Raw genomic sequence first — 23,096 nt, forward strand, 5'->3', positions numbered from 1 at the left:
AACACCTCAGTCTCAAAAGATTTTATCTAAACAGTGTAAGGACAATGCAATTCAGATTTTTAAAAATATTTTTCACTACATAATAGTAATTCTGAAAAAAAATGGTTTGTTACTCAGCTGCATTGAATTACAAGAATTATGTCATACCATAACCACAAGGAACTGGACATGAGCATTAAAAACCATCTTCATATCTGGTTTATCTGATGGATAATATCACATATTGGCAAGATAAACAAGTATAACTGGAAGATACCTGACAACAAAACCGAAAATTTGCATTATTTTATCCAGTAAACTGACTGTACAATTAAGTCTATATCACACATAGGATGGTCTTAGCAATACTCCAACAATTTGGCTCAAAACTGATGTTCATTCTAAAAACATATTGCAAATATGTAATTATGTTTTACATTGAAATCATTAAAATAATGTTTAAGTAAATTAAATCTGTATTGGAGGGGGGGGACATAAGTTTCATAGTATAATTTCAACACTATAAAGAAACATCATTCTCTTAACATCAAAAGGTATACTAATGCAGAATAGCTATTTCTTACATTAATTTGAAAACACATACATGATATGTTCCAGAATTATACAATGTGTATTGTTTCAGCCATCATATTTAGAAAGAAAGATAAATTACTTCCATCTCATGACTGGAAAATTTTGGTACAGCTGTTTGCCAAAACCAAAGTATTTGGGAAAACAAAAAATAAACCTCTGACACTGCTCCTTATGACAAGGATGGACAAACATAAATGATGCGTATATATTAATAATCTATTTAAAATGATTTACATGTTTAAATCAAGTTCAGGGAATGAATTTATCTCTTGAGAGGTCTTTGATGAGCATGAAAATGTTCTGAGTACATATTACACACTACATTAAGACTTCAGCATCCATAATGTCTCGCAGCTTCCTTTCTGCAAAGGTAGCTTGCCACTGTATTAACCACTCCAAGAAAGAAACCATGAAGGGGCCAATGTGTAAATAAGTAAAGAAAACTTGCAAAACTAATAAATATTCATAATCAAATGAACACTTAAGACAGAAATGCACAAAACTAAATAATTCAAACAGTTCCCAAGGTTTCCACACTTGTTACTATGTTAAAATGAAGATTCAGAGTCTTCTAGGTTGTAGCACAATGCAGTATTGGAGTCAGCATGGTTTCATAAAAAGAATTATGATGACAGTTGTTTAAATGAGATAAACTAGTGAAACACTTGTTAAATCAGGTAATACTGCCTACCATTCCAGCATACATTATAAGGCAAATGTTTAATTCAATTAATTTTTATTATAACATCCACTAAGAGACTCTTATAGTTAGTGTTATATGAGGTCTGACAAAGTTCGCGAACTCGCTACCATGTGCTTGCTGTGGCAGCAGTGGACAGAAACCTCAATATGGTTTGATGACTTTGGCATATCAGCGTTTCACAGCTGTCGTTGCTGATCTATGGCAGTCTCTTTCTGAATGGCATCTATTACTGTCTGAGTGTGTTTTGGTGTGCTGTCATGAGAATGTCAGAGCTTGAATTACAGCACTGTCTGTGGGGGAGTTTTTAGCTAGTAAACAAATAACTGTGCTGGAACACCCTCCCTATTCACCAGATCTAGCCCCCAATGACTTTTATTCTATTCCTGAAGATAAAGGAAATATTGAAAGGAAGGCATTTTGATGACATCAGGAGTAATATGACAGCAGCTCTGAAAGCCATTCCACAAAACCAGTTCCAAAATTATTTTGAAGAGTGGACTAGGCACTGGCATCAGTGCATAGCTTGTCAAAGGCAGTACTTTGCAGGTGACCACAGTGATATTCAGCAATGAGTTATGTAGCACTTTTACTGCGATGAGATCACAAACTTTATTGTCAAACCACGTATTAACTTGTAAGATTTGAGGCTTTCACGGCGGTGACTATGAAGAATGCAGTCTTCTGGGATTTGGCACCGTGTATATGTGGTGTTAACCGACGTTTCGGAGGAACGTATCGCCCCCATCTTCAGGGTTGAAGAAAAAGTATAAGTAAATCTGCAAGCGACAACACCGTGAGACACGATAAAGCAGACTAAAGAGTATACCGTTAGAGCAGAGAGGGAAGGGGATGAACTGCAAGTGAACAAGTGAAAGCAGTGGTGTGGGAGGGGTGGGGGAAGGGAGCCGGGACAAGCGATTTTGTGTAGGGGAGAGATAGATAACACCCCCCCCCCTCAGCTCACAGTTAAAGCCCAGCCAGTTAACCTTGCTATCTCTCCCCTACACAAAATCGCTTGTCCCGGCTCCCTTCCCCCACCCCTCCCACACCACTGCTTTCACTTGTTCACTTGCAGTTCATCCCCTTCCCTCTCTGCTCTAACGGTATACTCTTTAGTCTGCTTTATCGTGTCTCACGGTGTTGTCGCTTGCAGATTTACTTATACTTTTTCTTCAACCCTGAAGATGGGGGCGATACGTTCCTCCGAAACGTCGGTTAACACCACATATACACGGTGCCAAATCCCAGAAGACTGCATTCTTCACGTATTAACTTAATCATAAATTCAGCATGCAGTACAGAATCATGCTACTTCAATGAAAGTATTATCTTAAGTAAAACTGTTGCAGTCAAGTTTAGCAGAATTTCTTCTGCTGCAGCATATTACAGAAGGTCCGAAGTATTTGTCTAACACTGACTTCCTATCCATTTCAGTTATCCCTTGATAAAACGTAATATGCAAAGTTTTCCATGTACAGGAATTTACCAAAAATTATATTACTTAAAAGGATGCCTTTTCCACTAGAACTAAAGCTGTACTATTGTCATGTTATTATAAATTGACAGACAAAGTCTATACTCTTGCAAACCAGCTGCTTTGCTGTTTCTGCTGTCAGTAACATCTGATAGCTTGATGTACTGCCATGGGAGTACAGGTGCATAAAAGCACACCAAACGTCTCAACTTCCCTTCGAAATTTCCAACACCAATAAAAAGAAAGCGGTACTAGATGGCTCTGACTTCAATACATCATGTACAGCACAATATATGGACATTACGTTTTAAGAAGGTGGAACATCTGACTCCCCTCTTCATATACAGGAAATTAGAGAAATATCAGGACCCACAATATTCTGACAATGTGATTTCCATAACAAGACTGGTCCTCTCCTCTATATTACAAATCTATTATGCACACATGAATATCAATCATGTATTTGTTACGAAAGGGCATGCAACAGGTGTCTCAAATTAGTTCAGTAATCTGAATAACTTGTACTACAATTAACAGACACATTACAAACGTTCACAAGGGACCAGTACCGAAAATAACAAACACTTAAGTATAAACATGGAAAATGAATTAATTAATAAAAACCATAAAGTATCAGTATGCCATGTATCACATATTAATCACATTTAAACTGTATGAATATTACTAAAGCCCAACACTCAGTACTTCATCCTCATACAACAGAAATAGATGTTAAAAAAAGTAATGTTTTATTTCAAAATTTCCAGACTAGTTCTAAAGACAAACATGGCCTTTCCAAACGTTCAATGAATAAGAGTAAAATATACTGTCGCATATTGAAGCACAACAGATCACTGTAGGTCGCGGTGCAAGGGCCGAGAAGGCCCAACCCTTATACATTCATTCATTCATTAGTGACTAGATATGCGGTTTGGATAGGTGACAGGATTTATTGAAAAACTTGTAACTACAAGTAATTACAGCACCGCCATAAACTCACACACTCTGCAATTCACTATAACACAAACTAAGTCTTATCAGTCTGCTCTGTCTTCATCAGTCATCACTTGGTAACTGTCTTCCACAATAGTCCAGATCTCTCAGCTTCCATGTTCAACGGCTTCTGTTCTCTCACATCTAACCCAAGACAGTAACTCTCTCACATTCTCAACCAACTGAGAGCTCTAACCGCCTCACAGTAGAAAACACCACTTCCAACCGTTCCTCTATTGTTTCATGTATATCTGCTACTGCAGTCATGTGATGTGGTTGTGGTTGTGGTGGAAATGTGCTTACAGAGCTGATGTCTAGCAAGGATGTCTCCTCTGGTTCCGCTACTCAGGCTCTCACCAGACATGTCACAATATAAACAAAATAATACACTTCAAGTATTCTTAATGTAACATTTATGAAAACCCACAAGAAATGAAAGCATGAAATCTAATTTTCAATTTCAGTTACATACAGTAAAACCCACATTTAATGTTTCTTGATTTAACGTCTTCTCCCATTTAACATCCAAATTCAATGATCCAAAATTAACAATTCCAGTGTTAAACTTCCTCTATTTAAGATTTCCCTGAATTTAGTGTCCAAATTCAGTATTTGGTATTATTAATTATTAACTGGGTATTATTTATATCTGTATCATTTATAATTTCAAACTAATTTCACAGCATCATGACAGAAATTAGGTACTCTGCCATGTAAATCTCCATAAAATTATCCAACTGAATATTTCAGAACTAAATTTTGTTTTATATTGAAGATTATAAACAGTTAATTCAAAATGTAATGAGCTTAAGTATATCTGACTTGGTCAAGGCCTTAACCTTATTTTATACTGTAACATGGCAGCTTAAAGGCTGGACCAGTGCAGCCAGAGGATACGGCCATTGCTTGATAAATGTGCTAAACATGTTTCTTCGGCAACCGATACACATGCAAACAACAGAGAAACTGTAAAAGGTTGTGTTTTCCATGCAGTCCATGCCATGGCTATATAGTGAGAGACATAAGGAAAAGTTAGTCAGCCATGAGTCAGATGTCGACAGTCAGAAGTTAGTCACAGCCAGTGAATGGCCACTTGAGGATCAATTCAAGAGTCAGCTGCAGCCACGAGTTAGCTGTGAGATGTGACATGGTCGAAGGTCAGCAACAACATGAGCAGAAGGGAACACTGCTGGGATCTGTAACCTAGTAATGACTACTGAAGATACAGAAGACTTAGCGTGTGCTGCAGTGAGAAGTAGAGCGCATGAATTAGTGACAGAATTATAATTACTTGTAGTTACAATTTATAAGTGCTCAACAAATCCAGTTACAAATTAAAATCCTGCGTCTAGTTACTAAAACTGTGACAATATCTTGGCCCTGTCAGAATCTGTTCTTCTATCAGAGCTGATTATCTGCTGTATACCTGACAACTTGAATCAACTTTATTTGACTGGGATTCAGTTCATAAAAACTGTTCATTTTATTTGGCCTACATCAACTGAAACACTGTTTCAGACCTGGCTTACAAACATGCATACAGTCTGTTTTGGAATCTGGATATCAAATCATTTCACTTCAAATAAAAACTGACGTTTAAAAACAGCAGGAAAAATATGGTTCAAAAGTTTTCTAGTCTATTAATTTCAAATGTGCTAATAGGGTTGTGTTCTACAAATGCATTATTTTAACCCCGATTACATTTTCCTTGTTAAAACAGAACATTTTCTTGACCTCAAATACTGCACCACGTGATACCGCTTTTGCCTAAATGATGCTATTATCTATGGCCTACAACCAACTGAAAGTTTGAAAGCATACTACACACACATACATATTTCCTCTTTCTCTATAACTGAGTGAGGAAGTATTCACTTTCTCTCCTAGTTCTGAAATAAAATGGCTAATTTCAAAGGGACAAAAAATTAATATAGCTGTATACAGTACATCTGTACATCAAAGGTTCCTAACTTTTTCTATTTTGTATTGAAATAGTGCCATCATAAATTCCACAGCTGTCTTCAATCTCATAATTCTGAAGAACAAAAAGTGTATAATCACTTCACAAGCTATGAAGGCTTATATGTTAAGGTAAAGCTATCCTTGTTATCAGGCCATGGAGGTCCATAGGGTTGTGAGACGTCGAGGCTCCTACATTTTGTCTAGACAACTGCTCACAGATGGCGGTAAGGTTGTCAGCCTTACTCACAGCCACACTTTACTCCCCAGGAAGATTCCTGGTAGTATTTCTGTTAGAGGTTGAGTTGACCTTTGGGCCGTAGTGCAGCTGGAAGGACTAGGTAAATTGAAAAATCCACCTCATCTGGACTCGAACCTTCGACCTTCCGCCTTGTAGCATAGTGCCTCAACCATCTACACTACAATGTGCCCCTTATAAAGTCTTAAAAATACATATTTATAGCATCAACTACAAAAAAAGTTATACAGTAAAACTTGGTTATAGCAACATCGGTTTCTGCGGCACCTTGTCTATTGCGTCAAATATTCAATGGTACGAACTAATTCCTCATAAAGCAACTGTTTTTATACCTTGCTTAGTACGACATGCACAAATGCATCAACCTCGTATGTAACGTCACTTTCATTCCTGAATTTCTCTGATATCGTGGGAAAGTTCGATGTGTCTGCCCACCCTCACTTTCTCTACTTGTTGACGTGACTGTCCTGGAAGAATATGACCGCGATCTGCAAGAGGACCGTGGGTTTTATGCGAAAACAAGGGTGTGGGGTGGGACTGCGTGAATAGTGCTAGAGGACGCGGCAGGTTGTTAACTGCATTCCTTTCCTAGAATCTCGTCTAACAGGACCTCACATTGTCTACTTACCCTATAGTGTTCCTGCCTAAACCCAGAGAAGTGCAGTAGCGAAAAAATGGCAATGAAAAGGACAGTTTTAAGCATTGAAGAGAAAGTTAAAGTGATTCGTGAAATATTGTGTGTATTGTCAGTGAAAAGCGCTGTAATATGTCTTTGATATTACACATTTGGGCAATTCCACGTTAATGTTATGTTAGTCTGTACTTAACTATGGATTTCACTAAAAAATGCAACATTTTAACTCGGTTTTTGGTAGAGTTTTACGTGACTAACATAACTACTGTGGAAGTGCCCATTTCGGTTACAACGACACTATTTTTAGGTCCCTTTGATGACGTTATAACCAAGTTCTACTGTAATTTCTTTTTAAAATGCATAGCTTTGACTGAGCAAATTATGTCCTCTGAATAAATAAGAACCAAGTCATTCAATGGAAATCCCATGCAAATTATTAACTTATATGTTGGATCTGAAGTGCTCACTCACAGCAGTGACTATGAAAATGTCATGTAGTCCGGTGAAAGTCAATTCACCCTGCTTGCTGTCTGCTTCACAATGGTTTCTTGCTTCGTTTACGCTCTGACCCTGAAGACGGTCATATGTTCCTCTGAAATATTGGCTGACTTTCAATGGACTACAAAGCATTACACCCCAAAGGACAGAACTCTTCATTAACTTTTAAATTCAAAACACATGATCTGTCATGGCAGATTTTACAAGAATCCATTTTTTCTTTATACTGAACAAATACATTCCAAGTGGTTTGTTTTACATTTCCACAGGCTAGAATGTGCATCTGTCTATTAACACTGCATACAGCTATGAATCAGAGGCAATTAATTATCGTCAAGTTGAGAAATGAAGTAAACAGCAAGATGTTTTGTATTCATCATAACTTATCACCAACACCTTTTATTAACACATTAATGGACAAATACTACACTCACTGAAATAAGGATCCAAATTAATACAGAACTTACAACCACCATTTACTGCCAAAAGATGCAAACTGCTGCATACAGCAGTGTCACATTATTATCAATACCTGCCATTTTCATAACTGTATATGAGCACATTAATTTGTACTATAGTTTCACTGTTACACCTCTGTACAACACAAACATTCTACCATTTTAATATGTTCAGGTTCATTTTTCTTGGTATGCTGTGCTGCTGGTTCAGTTTGCTAGTACTCTCCGTAAATGAATCTTATATTTAATTTGAGACACCATATACATGAAACATAATGCTCCAACTGTATTATGGCCCATTCTATGAGAGATGAACATTTGTTTCAAGAGTAAAATAATTTACTGAGTATATGTATATATACTATACATATAAAATCATCATTAGAACATGAAAAATTAATATTTGGAGGAAAAACATTAGCCAACTATATATGGCACAGTCTTCAAACAAGCAATGCTATGTAAAAATATACTTGAAACCATTCCACCAACTTAGAATCTGTAATGGCTAACTTAAATTGAAACATTCCATGTTCACAATAATCATTATGTCACAGTCGTGCTGTTGCTAAGAGATTTATATATGAAAGCTTGAACCTCTAGCACATGCATCTCAGAAATACAAATAAGACACAGGAGCACAATAAATCCAATATACTGCACAGCACGAAGTAACTCCCATACCTTGTCACAAAAGATGGCAATAAGCAAAGCATGAATATAGGCTTGTGGATTAAATAAACGCCATAACCACGCAACAGTCCACATCAGAGATGATCGAAATGCTTGGATTTGACCCTGTGCCTGTTGTTCTGTCACACTGTGCCTCTCCAAAAGATCCTGGTACAAAGCAATGTACCGATTCCAGGCTGTTGAGCTCAGCAACACCTGTGCTCCAAAACAACTCAATTTATGCATCACTTTCTTTGATGTAACTTTTCCTTTATATGTTACACCTGCACCAGTGTCCTTTGACACATCCAGTACTTGCGGGATTATCGTCTGCAGTTGCGTATAGCCTCTACGTGGAGGGTTGTTCTTCAGGAAAACAAGGCAACCAATCAATAATGCTATTGTTCCTAATGCATCACACAAACCATCCACAAAGTAACCCACAGATCCTATTTCAGATGTTTCTCCTCGAATGTGTTTTCTGGCTCTAGCAACATGTCCATCTAGATCATCCAGCATGCTTCGCAGCTCAAACAGTCCAACACCCACCCGGCGTGTCACCAAGGAATCAGATGCTATACACTTGGCAGAAGCAACTGCCACAAGTACATGAAATGCACTTATCATATTTGGTGTTATGTATTCTATATGATGAATGCCAAGAATCTTGTCAGCCAGTGTTGCCAATGGGCTCAACAAGTAGTGATTGGCATGGTCCAACATCATAGATTTTACTGTCACATCACAAAGTGGAGAAACTTCACAAGAAAAAAATAATTCCGATTCCAGTAAAGTACTATTATCAGCTTCTCTTCGTATAGGAAAGTTCTGTATTCGAAAATATAAACTTGTATCCATGTATAAGAAATACAAAAACAAGAGAAACATACATCCCACAAGGATTTTGCTAAACAATGAAGATGGACCCACCATTTTTGCTTCAAGTGGAATTTTGTAGTGTTGTTTAAATCCTAAATCAGGTATCTATTTTCTAATGTAATATAACTCCAGCAAGAGGATGCCCACTCACCTGAATAAAGAAGAAAGGAAAACACAGTCAAAACTACAACAAAAACACACATGCACAACTGCTAATTTTAAGTCACCTCTCAGTACTCATATATGAATTATATTCATCATATGTAATGATAGCTGCATGTAAATAAATGCTATAACAACAGTTTTTACATGATAGCAAATTCACCAGTATGTCAAACTACTAATATATATTATATACGAGGATCATACTGAAAGTCATGAGCAACAATTTTTTGTAAAGTAACATGCTTTATTATTGATAAACCAAATACACCGCCTCAATCTACAGACCTTTCTTTATTTTTCCACATAATTGCCACTTCTTTGTACACATTTCTCCCAGCGTTCTGGGAGTTTGAAAATTCCCCTTCTGTAAAATTCCGTTCCAGCCATCCGAAGACACTGACACACTGCTTTCTGAGATGCCTCCTTTGTCTCAAAACGTTGTCCATGCAGCTGATCCTTCACAAATCTGAAAAGATGGTAGTCGGAGGGTGCCAGATCAGGGCTATAGGAGGGGTGTGGAAGAACTTCCCACCCCATCTTTGCAATTGCTCCCAATGTGACCTTTGTGGTCTTCGGTCAATAACTGCGGGACACAAAGAGCATAAACTTTCCTATAGCCCAAGCTTACAATCATCTCCTGTACGGCACTGTGCTTTATTAGAAGTTTTTGCGCTATTGTGTCCACAGTCACAAGCCTGTCTCTTGAATGATCTCATCCACTCTTTCCTTGTTGCGTTCAATTGAGGCTGTTTGAGGACAACCGCTCCGAGGCTCATGTGGTGGTGTTCCCGTCTTTGAACACTGCTCGCACCCATGCACACACTTCCATAAGCATATTGAATTCAGAAAGCAGTGTGTCAGTGTCTTCGGATGGCTGGAACGGAATTTTAAAAAAGGGGAATTTTCAAACTCCCAGAACGCTGGGAGAAATGTGTATAACGAAGTGGTGATTACGTGGAAAAATAAAGAAAGGTCTGTAGACTGAGGTGGTGTATTTGGTTTGTCAATAATAAAGCATGTTACTTTACAAAAAATTGTTGCTCATGACTTTCAGTATGACCTACGTATAAACACGACCACAGATTATGCATTATATATGGAAAGAAACAAAAGATAATTCTTGGGGTATAACTGACATTTACTGGATATAAAGGAATAAAGAAAGACCATAAATTATGAACATGTTATGTATGCTATACATTACTTTAGAATGAAACAACAGAAGGAAAAACTGTGTCCCACACACTACGCTAAGGAATACAGACTGGGACCCACAAACATACAGGAATAAGTAGCAGTCAGCCCTTCCCTTAGCTGCACTCTACATGAAATAAACAAATATAAAATGCAAGAAAATTTCAAATTTACACATTATTTCTCATTTCTTTGTGCAACTCCCTATACAGAGTGTTTCACGACTTTAGGGCATAACTGCAGGAGGTGACTGCCTAAGTCTTTGTTATCAAAAAAGTTCATATAAACATGTGTCCAATTTTGAACAGTTACGGAGTTATGACCGTTTTAAACTCAGAATAGAAGGTAACGATTACTGACAATAAACGGATCAAAATAATAAACCAGCATAATACATGATGCATTTAAAGCATGAATGTAAAGTTAACTTCGTGAAATTACCTTTAATTTGAATTTATTGGTGCTTAAAGCTGATTTTTGAAAATGCCACCGCCGGCCGCAACACAGGCTGCCGCTCAGTTGTGAACCGTGATGGACATACCAACCCTCCCCACCTTAGATACATCTCAAGTGTCGAGATAACGAGAACGCTCTGTCTGTAGCTGGCTAAAAACAGCAACCTGACAGCTGACAGACGCGGTTCACACGACGGCGTGTACGGGAATGAGAAAATGGTCATAATTCCGTAACCATCCAAAATCGGACACATGTTTATATTAACTTTTTTGATCACAAATACCTAGGAAATCACCTCCTGCAGTCATGCCCTGAAGTCGTGAAACACCCTGTATAAATATGTGTATGGTAATTGAATTCAAAATATAAAATTTGAATTGACTTGTGTTAAATTTAGTGAAATCAAAGCCTTCAGTGTGTCCAATATAATAAACATTTTCAACACCATTAACCACTCATACAAAAAAAACCCACACTTTTTTATATCTTCTGGAACAGACTGATATGCAAAACATAAAAAAAACCTTCAAAAAATACATACAGAGACTCCTACAATTATAATGAAGTATGAACTCAACTGGTGTTGGCATAAATGAAAAACAAATGCAGAGAACACAGACCAATGATAAATTTACGCAACTGGGCAACTACCTGCAATTACGACAATGATTAAGCACAAGTTCAACTGGTTAAAGAAGGACAAAAAGAAAATACAAGATATGTAGGAGAAATACAACAGTATAAACAATCCTCACAGTGCCAATTGACTTCAACTCAAACCAAAAACATGTTACAATTTTGACTGACATATTTTAGTCATTAGAGGACTGGATCATCATAGTTATCAGAGATAATTTACAGCTAGTACTAAAATTCTTCAGTTTACTTATGAATTTGCTGTTTTCTTCAGACAGAGCACAATGCCAAAATGTGAGATCACTTTTACACTGTGCTGGAAGGTGTGGATCAAAGACAAGAAACATGACATAATCAAGAAAAACAGTATTATACCACAAATCCCTTCTAAATGTCTATCAGCTAAAAATAATGCAAAAAACAACCAATTATTTAGTATTGCACAACACTGACACCATAGCTTACAAGTTTCTTCCTTAAATAAAAAGTGTTGAACCGGACATGCAGTATTTTCATGTGCAACTCAGAATTCTTCAAAAGATGTTAAATAGTAACCATTAGCACAGTGGAGCAAAATTAGTTATAGTGGTATAAGGTATTGGAAGAGCGCAAAAGAGCAAAGTGAAATGAAAAAGGCAAAAGCTATGTAATATTATTCACTATAACATAACAGTGACATTACTATTTAACATATATAACACTACACTATAATACCCATGTAATTACTGTTCAAAATACGCTAAAATATAAAACCACGGTAATTACCGTTTAAAATATGTAATAAAATTCTACTATAACAATGCATTTATGGTTTAAAATATGTGACACAATACTATTATGCAATTATTGTTTAAAATACATTACACGAGTATGTAAATTGAGATCATAATTTATAACAATTTATTGAATATATTTTTTGTTGTTGCTGCACTACAGCCATATGCAGACAAACATTTGCCTTCTCTAAAAATGTGGATCAAACCCGAATCCATAAACTCAAGTGTTTAGCCTGTCTCAGCCATCAATATTGGCACTATGTATAACATAATTACTTAGAAGATTTCTATCTTTTTGGATATAACGCTATGTAGTCCATTGAAATTCAACTGACTGTACAGCATAATATTACCACCACAGTGAGAACCTCAAATCCATCACAATTACTTCATCAAATTTTTTCTCAAGCTTGGTTAACACATTCTATCTGGTACTACTACTACTACTACTACTACTACTACTACTACCAACTGGCTTGTCTCACAAAGACACTGGCAGTAGTACTACTAACATGATATTAAAAAATTCACAAGATAAAACTACTGCATTATCAACATGAACTTTTCACTGGGCAGCATCTCCAACCTTCTAGGGTTACTGGATAACAACAGGTTTCATCACCACATCATAAATCAAGACTCTGCCCTTTCAAAACAAACACTAAATCAACCTCATCACACACCACAAACCACAAACCACAAACCACATGTGTTCAGTTTTCTCTCCTTAGCAAGGAACTGTTTTCACTGCCTGGACACTGTGGCCAAGGTCAAGACTTGAAGACTTGTGTGTTTCCTGTTATAAGCTGAAGTGTTTATGAGCTCAGAAACCCAAGATAGGTCCTATGATGCAATGCAGTTTTTAGTGCAGTCAAAGCAAGATGAACAGTCACGAGACTAGTAAGAGTCTGGGTTATTCTTTGTGGCCAAAACATCTTTATAATATCAGAAATTACAAATAATTCAGATTCAGAAGAATAGACTGACATTTCTGACAAAGGGAATTTCTTAGAACACTTTCATTTCAGTGGTTGTATAGTAGTAGCAGCAGTGAAAAGAAAATGTATCTACTGGAACCAAGCTGAGGTTGTAAAAGATCACTGACAGAAAAACATAAACAACAAAGTTCTGATTCTGAATTAGGATGTGGCAAAATTTTAACAAGATAGAGACATACATTTTCTGGCTTGTTGGGGACAAATAAAATTGTTCTATTACAGAGGACAGTTCATCCACCAATTCAAATTTAATTAATTAGACTGAGAAGAAGCAAATGTGTGTTTGCTTCAACATGCTATGTGTACTTGTATTAATACTAAAGCAGAAACTTCCACACTGATAACTGAATATATATAGAAACTATCTTAGATTCAGCTTCACTCAGTGAAATGTGTACAAACATGCATACATTTCCAACCACCTGCAGAGATTTGGGTTGCTTCATAACATTTCAACAAGTAATTCACATGTACTGAAGATCAAGCTGTTCCTAGTTCACAAAAGTTCAACATTTACTGCAATTAGTGTTTCTAAAGCTAAGCTGTTTGGAAGCATAAAAAACTGGCAAATGCCCACTTTCTTTTGATAAAGCAGCAAATCTGCCTTGTTCATGAAATGGGGAAGGAGAGAGCAGAACCACAAAGGTTCATCCCATTATTAAGTTGTGTTTAAAACAACTGAAACATCTGCATGCACAATTTGTAGATTGTTTATTTCCCCTTCATTCTATCAAATTTCACTTGGCTAGACACAAACAACTATCAATTACAATCTTAAATGAAAAACCCACTTTATGGCTTCACAATTCTCAAGGTATTATGCAGAGTGAACTCCTTAGCATTGTCACCTGGAATAACACCATTATCCATCATATCAGGAAATGATTCAGACAAAATTTGGATGCTTTAAAACGGGGACAAATGATGTGTAAAACAGATTATTTGTATCCTTCCTCTTTTACAAGATATTGTGACATGAGAGATGAAAGACTGTAATACGTTGTGCGTTCAAGTTCTAAGGTCTCCGATTTTTTTCTCAGACAATAATCATACAAAACATTTGAAATTTCTGTCACTTTTCAACGTGATCTCCATGCAGCCGTACACATTTTTCACAATGTCGACTCCATGATTCCATGGCCACTGCGAACGCTTCTGTAGGAGTCTATTTTGACCACTGGAAAATCACTGATGCAGTAGTGGCACAACTGGTGAATGTGCGACCATGGAGAGTGTCTTTCATCGTTGGGAAAAGCCAAAAATCGCTAGGAGCCAGGTCAGGTGAGTAGGGAGCATGAGAAACCACTTAAACGTTGTTTTATGAAGAAACTGCTGTGTCGCGTACGCCCGATGCGCTGGTGCATTGTCCTGGTGAAAGAGCACACGTGCAGCCTTTTCCAGACATTTTTCTCGCAGTGCTGGAAGGAGCTTGTTCTTCAAAACATCTTGGTAGGATGCACCTGTCACTGTAGTGCCCTTTGGTACGCAATGAGTAAGGATTACGCCATCGCTGTCCCAAAACATGGACACCATCATTTTTTCAGCACTGGAGCTTACCCAAAGTTTTTGGTGGCGGTGAGCCTGTGTGCTTCCATTGAGCTGACTGGTGCTTAATTTCAAGATTGAAAAACAGCATCCATGTCTCATCCATTGTCACAATTGATGAAAATAAAGTCCCATTCATGCCTTCATCACGTGACAACATCGCCTGGCAAATTGCCATGCGCGCAGCCTTGTGGTCGTCCCCCAGCAATCGTAGCACCCACCTGGAGGACACTTTCCGCATTCGCAGGTCTTCATGCAGGATTGTGTGCACAGATCCCATGGAAATGCCAACTTTGGAGGCGATGTTTTCTACACTCAATCGGCGATCCTCCAAAACAACTTTCTCAACTTTTTTGAGACCATGTTGTCAGACCGGCTGGTGTGAGGCTGAGATTGTTTTGGTTCATTGTCACATGACGTTCAGCCTTCTTTGAACTGTCACACACACGAACACATATTTTTCACATTCATGACACCATCACCACATGTCTCACTCAACTGGCGATGAATTTCAAGGGGTGTCGCACCACACAAGTGGAAAAAACAAATAATTACTCGCTGTTCTTGTAACGAAAACGTCACCATTTTAGGTATCAAAAACACTCCTCACGCTCACCACCACCACTAGAGTTCTGTGTGCCATACAGTGCTGCCATCTCTGTCACGCATTCACAAAGAGTGCACACGTATTTTAAACTAAACCGCATGTGTCTATCTGCTCCCAGTCCTGAGAAAAAGAATCAGAGACCTTAGAACTTGAACGCCTCTCGTAGTGGAGATGGAGGGTAGAGTGTTGCTGGGGAACAGCCGATAAACACGTCTCCAAGGCAACAAACAAGTGATGCAACAGAGGAACTGTTGGAAAGAGTGTTTTCTATTTGGTCTGCATGAGGACAGTGGCTGTTGAACATGGAAGCTGAGGAATATACACTGTTGAGACCCAGTGCCAGGCAACCACTAACAATGACAAACTGAGAAGGCTTAGTGTGCTCTGTAGTGAGAAGTTGAGTAAATGAATTAGAAAGAGCACTATAATTACTTGTAGTTACGACTTGTAAGTGTCCAATAAATCCAATTACCAATCCAAACCCCCTGTCTAGTCACTAAATACATAATACCAAGGTAATGCTTTGCTGGATTGTAACACCTCAGATCACTCTTTGAGGGGTAGTTTCACACATACAGTTTATTAGAATGGTATTCAATTTATGGAGAGTGAAATAATACTGATCTTCTATACAACTCTGGTGGGGGTAAAATAATCAAGTTCCATTTAAAAAAGTGAAGCTAGCTCTGATATGAAGAAAACTGCTTTCTTCATAGTCACCGCCGTGAAAGCCTCAAATCTTACATAGCTCTGATATGTTGTAGGAAATGCAAGATAGAAACAATCTGTTCCACATATAACATTCCCCCTTTGACACCAAGCAAATTTTGTCTTAAGATATTCCTGATGCAAAAGATAACAAAGGAGTTGTTCAAGGTGATGATGTTAAGTGGTTCATCCTGTATACTGACAAATATTACCTTTATACAGTTTAATTTTTCTTTCTTTACAAGTTCATACTTATTCAACATTTCTGAATTCTATACTGAATGTTGCTAGTAATGTTCACACCCAGCAATTAATGTGGGTTTCATGTTGGTAGTGTTGAGACTTTTTAATGTATAGCAGTATAATGACACAAACATAATTACATCACTAGCCTTCCTTACATAACAGAATAAAAACTATACTAAAAGTGGGTATTCTCTAAAGCTGTCAAATGATAAACCTTAGTTCTAGAGCTGCATTCCATTATGATCAGGGCTAGAAATGGAGGTAACATGGGTAGACATCATCTATTTAGTTCCAGAGTACTTCATTTTGGGTAAGCTATTTCCAGTGCCTTATGACAGTGTAACTACTGCTCCCAACAACAACACATGTACAAAGAAATTTATAAGCCTACAGGGTAATACTTTCTTTTTAATGTGTTAGTCATTCCCTGGGGCTTTTCTACTGATACGCAGCATCTATCTCATTCATAAATGAAACATTTACGTAGAACAATAAGCCATTTCCACCCCCTGATTATGATATTCCAAATCTGATCTATAAGTTTATGAAAACTGTTTTGGAAATATTCTAGAAAATATGATACATTACCTTAAGAAATAAATGTTCTTGTTTCGTTTATTGAACACTCACCTGAGGCACCTGTGTGCTCTTGCCACACCCAGTTTCTCCAACAAGCACTAGTGTCTGGAACTTTTCCAGCAAATACAGGATATGATTTCTATTCCTGAACACAGGAAGTCTTTCACGCTGCTGCTCCAAAGACAGTGACACATGAGGATTATACACAAAAGCTGTGGCAGAATTTGGATCAATGTCTGATTTATCCTCCTCCCATGTGCTTCTCTCACCTATAAAAAAAGGAATAAAATTAACAGATACTTTTCCAAAACTGTGGAGGTAGAGTTAACTTAGAACTTGAACCAACTGCAATGTGTGTCCTATTTAGGTCATTTTTGGTTACCAATTTGGTTAAGCCTTTACATCATGAAATGTTCACTAGTTAGTAGTAAATTTATGCAGGTTCATCCAGTTCCCACTTGATGATTAATTGAATTCAAACACTAGGTCCTGCCACAGTCTGTCTTTACAATTCACTATTTCAGACATTTGTTATAAAAGCTTATGAAAACTAAAGAAGGGGCTCTGACAGAATATCTAACAGTGGACAAATATCAAATGGTGACAAAAGTTCTCTCACTTTCAACTACAAAGCATGATGCAAAAATAATAATAACTGCATTGTGAAGACTGGACAATGCCTTCAAACTGCAACATTACATCAGTTGTAGCACTATATCCTCCAGTTAATGGTGCTGAAAACTCTGGCTCTTTTATTGCAGATTTTCACGGTCATTCTTGAGCATATCAATTAAAGTTTAATTTGAGCTTTAAATAAAGTAGGAAAGCTGATAAAAACCGAAATTCAATGCACTAAACAACTTTCAATGCAAACCATTTGTATCTTTTTATATACCACAGTACCAAATGTCTTCAAAATCTGTTCAACATGAGGCCTAAACCTCCTTATTATACATTCATGTCACACGATTCAGGCACATACATAAGAATCATGCAATGAATTATGTTATCAAATTTTAGAGAAGCATGAACATCAACACTAGTTACTTTTGGGGATGACCATAACAAAGAGAAGATACTGCCACAATTTAGAGGTGACCAGAGACAGGGTATGGATTGGTGAATAGACTTAGTGACCATTTACAGGTCATAACTACAAATAACCATAATGTAGTTGTTGATTTCCACACTACAAATCACTCCGAGCTAAAACTTCCTAGACTGCTTTCACTAGTCGTGGCTTGGTAACAGCTCTCATCAATGGCTATTCCTCTGCAATGTTTTCACTAGACGTTCCCTGGTAAATAATCTTAACAATGGCGATTCTTCAGATTCCATGGTTATGTCATTGCCTGCTGGTTAACAACCCACACCTGAACCAACCAAATACTTCATTTCATTTCATTCAACTGAACTGCATTCAGCCAAGTCAAAGTCAAACTGCAACTGACAGTCAGTCAGTCAGTCAGTCAGTCTTGGTGTTGAGCCCAATCTGGGGCCTATGACCAGATATTTATTACTGTTTGACATTTACGGTCTTGTTTTTGTGGAGCGCCCTCTCTCACAAGAGGATGGGTCTGTCTTTTGTACATGCTGCTGGCCCTTGCCAGCGCAGTCCTTCTTGGGTCCAAGTCCCTTGGTACTCACGACAATATTTTACTACCTCAGATTTGAGACTTCCCTCTTCATCGCCTCCTATGACTCACAGGGTTTACGGTGGAGGCATTCAACCCCACCTCCACACGGCCTAAGGTCCTTGGTATACAGCCTTGCCATGGACCCCACAGAAAACACCGCCTTCAACAATACTTCCAATGATGTTATGGGTGCCTGCCTGGCAAGAGCTCATATATTGTCGACATGTTTGCCAGCCATTACCAAGCAACACATGTTCCTTCTCATGACCGTTGCATAGCAACGGTACTACACGTCTACACATTTCAATATGTAATGCCTTTGTTGTGCTTATCAATTTCCTACATGAATACATAAACTGCATTCTTCAAGGATAGCTCCCAATGAATATTTATAATGGAACTTCTGTGGTGCTTTGGAACAATTAGAATTTTGACATTATTTGAAGATCCAATTCATTTTTAGAATCCCTTATAGTAGATCCCAGCAGCTGTGCAACATCTTTGGTCACTCATGCACTGGAACCCTAGTTTGAATTAAGATCAGGGTATGGGTATTTGTGTTTCTAGAAATTCTTTACTAAGAATTACTGGGTTTTTTAACTTTGTCCATCGGCTGGTGTCTTAGAAACTAGAAAACACAGCGTTTCGGAAACTCAATCTGTTTCCATCCTAAGGCAAGAGGGGGTCCCTTAGAAAGAGCTATCCTCAATCATTGGCTTGAGGTGATTGCGGTTAGCTCTTTCTAAGGGACCAAACTGAGTAGATGACTTCCCCTTCCCCCCCCCTCCGAGGACAGAAACAGATAAAGTTCCCAAAACGTTGTGTTTTCTAGTTTCTAGACTACTGGACAATGGACAAAGTCCAAAAACCCATTAATTCTAAGTATTACACACCACTGTCCCTTTAGAATCTATTCTTTACAAAGTATAAAAAGAATGCCTTATATGGAGGTCATGTATGTCCATCTGTCGACCTACTATCAGCACTTAAACTGTTGGACAGATTTTCTTACAACTTAATTTGGGAGACTTTCATTAAAAGCTGCTATATAATTCTGCTTTTCATCAGTACTGTTCCATAACAAAGCCTCATTTATATAAGATAATACATGAACTTTTCCATGTATCCCATACATGGTTTTACAGACATTGCTAAAGTTCACTATGGTAACTTCCACCAAAAGCTGCCATGTAATTCCAATTCCCAGTCATACTGATCCATAACAAAGCCCAGTTTACATAAAACAACAAACAGGCTTTTCCAAATATTCCATAAAGCATTTCACAGAATTTGCTGAGATCTGATAACAGAATTCTACCAAAAGTTGTCACAAAATTTAAACTCTGAGCCACACTGATCCATAATGAATTCCGAGCATGCATAAGGCCGTAAATGAATGTTTCGTGCAGCCCACAAATTTGTCCAAAGATTGTCAAATTTCAATATGGGAGAAGAGTAATATCACACAGAACATGAATCAAACATAGCTAAGATATATGACACCTCACAAATAACAAACAAAGGATTAAACACAACACACTGAAGTACAGAAGCTTATGCTCCCCTCTGGAAGATAAGAAAGGACTGTGTACAGTAAAACCTCTCAAAGATAGAATTTAACTCCACGGTGCAGGATCCTTCTTCAGAAGCCAATAACTCCTCAGTTGGTCATGAAATTCCTTGCATTTTATGGAATATGACTGTTCATTATTATATTGAAAAGATCCTGTCACTGGATAGCATCCTGATAGAGATGAATCCAATTAACATGTAATCAATTTCTGTAAGCTCTATTCTATTACTGCACACCCAACCAAGCCTAAGCCTTCCAATATCTCCCTTCTGGTTTCTAACTAAAATTAAATATGCACTTCTTACCTCCCTACGTCCTGCCCATCTCATCCTCCTTCATTTCATCGCCCTAATAATATTTAAGGAATATAATTCATGAAGCTCCTCATTACATAATATTCTCCATCCCACTATTACTTCCTCACTCTTAGATGCAAATATTCTCCCTTCTTCCCTTAGAAAGAGAAACCAAGTTTCAAACCCATATTAAACTAAGGTAATACTAGAGTTCTGTATAATGTAACACTTACCTGGTTTCAAAAACCTTGGCTTCACATCAGAAGAAAACATTACTTAATATCCTTGCAAACTGCACCATCTATAACAAGAACAAAAATTATATTTCAGAATAGTTCTGGGAATAATTAAAAAATGTTTCTGCACTGGTATTCATGTTATTTCTCTTCGCACTGAAATCTGAGGTAAACACTAAGATAAATACAACAGGACAATAAGAGCAATGACAAACATGTAGCATACAAGTACATGAACCCAGAAGAATTTTAACTCTATTCAATAAAGTTTCTGTCACACAGATAGTTTTTGTGATCTATATTACTTCTATGCAAATTACAAAAATCAAAGCAGTATTTTCTATTAATAACAGTTTTTAGTGACACACAGGCTTACATTATTCAGGACACATATTACAACAGAAACAGAGAAGGGTCTGCGACTTGCTTCTCCCACGATTTCTATGGTTCTGCATGTCACCCCTTGCATATTTATGTGTAGTACTCATACATGTCCATTCTTGTTCAATTTTGTTTGCCACACAGCTTACATGCTGACTTCTACTGGTTAGTTGCTAGCATGTTTTCACTCAATGGATCTTGTCTATTCTATTCATGAAATTTCTGAATTTCCAGTAATCTGAATATCATCTTTTTGTGTGAGTCTGTACACATCATGCCAGCATGCCAAGTGTCAATCAACCAAAATGTTCCTGCTGTGTGTGCAGACTTTTAAAAGTCAAAGGTGAAATTTCACTCCCCTTATCAAAAAGTGTAAAAGTTTTATTTTGGTTACGACGAAAGGGCTCAAGACAAGGTACACATTAAATTTTAAGACTTCCAACGGGCTGACTAAATAGTCCTCCTCAAACATCTTTCATTATTCCCACGATATAAACAGAGTCAAAAGACCATTTAACATACTGTCATTCTTCTTAACACAGATTAGGCATTACTATGACACAAAAAAAAACATATGGAACAGTACTTTCTGAGTGAAAGGTTATGCAAGGACTGAAAAGACTTTTTACTATTTTCTTCTCTAGGAGGAACTTCAGTTTACTATAATAATGTGGATTCTCTCATGGAAGCCCTTACCATACAGCATGACCCCAAACAAATGGCAGCTGTATAATGATTCCTCAAAGCTTAGCTTCAAAGCTGTATTGCTGCATAATGGGAATGAACACCCTTCAGCTCCAACAGCAGGTGTCATGTATATGACGGGATCATATGAAAATACTGTCATGTGTTTAGTGACTAGACATGGGGTTTGGTTTGGTAACTGGATTTATTTGACTCTTACAAATCGGAACTACAAGTATTTATAGCAGATCCACCAGTTAAGCACTTTACACTTCACTATGGGACGCACTAGGTCTTCCATGTCTTCAATGTGCAATGCCTGGAAACAGATACCACATCAGCGTAGATTCCTCAGCTTCCATGTTCAATGATGGCTGGCAACTCTCTCACATCTCTTGACCTCTTGATTGGATTTTGTGATTCAAACTTAATGTGTGCTGGACAATGTCTTTTCCACAGACTTCACTTTACATAACGTGTTCATGACCAACACCCATTTGGCAAAGGTGGTGTCAGTGAAGTTTGACACCTGGCAGCAATGTGCGCAGTGCTGTGCAAAACATCAAAACATGCAGTGAACTTGAGTGTACACCAAGATGGTGGATGTCCCAATACCAGGATTCCAGAAATACTGGACACAGAAGCTAGTATCACTGAAATCTGAATGTCATGCCATCATGAATAAACACCCCAAAGCAACTTCTGTAATGCAACAAGTATACAGGGAACTCAGTGACATTCAGAACCTTGCCAGATGCACCCCAGTGAAAGTGGGGCAAAGCTATGAATGGATCTCTATTGTGAGCAGTGCGGAGAACAGAGCAAACTTTTGTAAAGGCCTAGATGGGAAGCCGCTTTTTAGCGCTCTTTACAATACGTACATGGTAATACTGGATGAACTGCAAGCCATCCTGAAGGTGAGTGCACAGCCAGGGCAAAGTGGTGTAATGAGCAAAATATCAATGGAATCAACGAGTGAGGATGATGACTTCCATGGCATAAAGGGGCGCAAGAGCCACATCTCTAATAATAATACCTCACAGACAACCACGAAGCCAACTAAACCAGTCCCAACATCTGCAGCTGTCAAGCTGCCTCCAAAAGCAGTCTTAACTCATGAATTCACACTATGGACATGGACACAGAGACAGATCATCAAAGATCTCAGTGAAGATGTGTCAGAAAAAGACAAAATAATGGTCATTACAAAAAATGGTATTTAACCTTCATGAAACACATTGGCTGCTAAAGTTCATAGGCACTCAGAGTCACAGCAT

The 23,096-nt window shown here is 37.7% G+C and overlaps 2 protein-coding genes across 4 annotated transcripts in view; both read right to left on the bottom strand.

Annotated features, from left to right (window-relative positions):
• LOC111873191 (probable ATP-dependent RNA helicase DHX35) overlaps window positions 1–23,096 on the bottom strand; it is a gene marked incomplete at its 3' end in the record, with an annotated part of 88,525 nt that overhangs the window by 47,366 nt on the left and 18,063 nt on the right. The window contains 2 exon segments of the mRNA XM_023867703.2: window positions 17,064–17,281; window positions 20,752–20,819. Coding sequence (XP_023723471.1) covers window positions 17,064–17,281; window positions 20,752–20,791 — 258 coding nt within the window. The 5' untranslated portion in view covers window positions 20,792–20,819.
• LOC111873192 (ceramide phosphoethanolamine synthase) lies at window positions 7,194–13,061 on the bottom strand. Of its 3 annotated transcripts, none has more exons than XM_023867706.2 (2): window positions 13,034–13,061; window positions 7,194–9,253 (listed from the first exon to the last, which is right to left on the bottom strand). In XM_023867706.2, exon 2 carries the CDS (start codon window positions 9,154–9,156, stop codon window positions 8,098–8,100), a length of 1,059 nt encoding a protein of 352 aa, XP_023723474.1. In that variant the 5' UTR covers window positions 9,157–9,253; window positions 13,034–13,061; the 3' UTR covers window positions 7,194–8,097. The 3 variants fall into 3 exon arrangements, with proteins under 3 accessions (XP_023723474.1, XP_023723473.1, XP_033610897.1); XM_023867705.2 differs by lacking the exon at window positions 13,034–13,061 and adding an exon at window positions 12,916–12,969; XM_033755006.1 differs by lacking the exon at window positions 13,034–13,061 and adding an exon at window positions 12,842–12,883.

The sequence above is a fragment of the Cryptotermes secundus genome, unplaced genomic scaffold (genome assembly GCF_002891405.2).
Source record: "Cryptotermes secundus unplaced genomic scaffold, Csec_1.0 scaffold540, whole genome shotgun sequence".
Taxonomy (NCBI): domain Eukaryota; kingdom Metazoa; phylum Arthropoda; class Insecta; order Blattodea; family Kalotermitidae; genus Cryptotermes; species Cryptotermes secundus.

What these genes read in the sequence shown, in the direction of transcription:
- LOC111873192 (XM_023867706.2), bottom strand. Translation starts at nt 9,156, where the DNA reads ATGGTGGGTCCATCTTCATTGTTTAGCAAAATCCTTGTGGGATGTATG.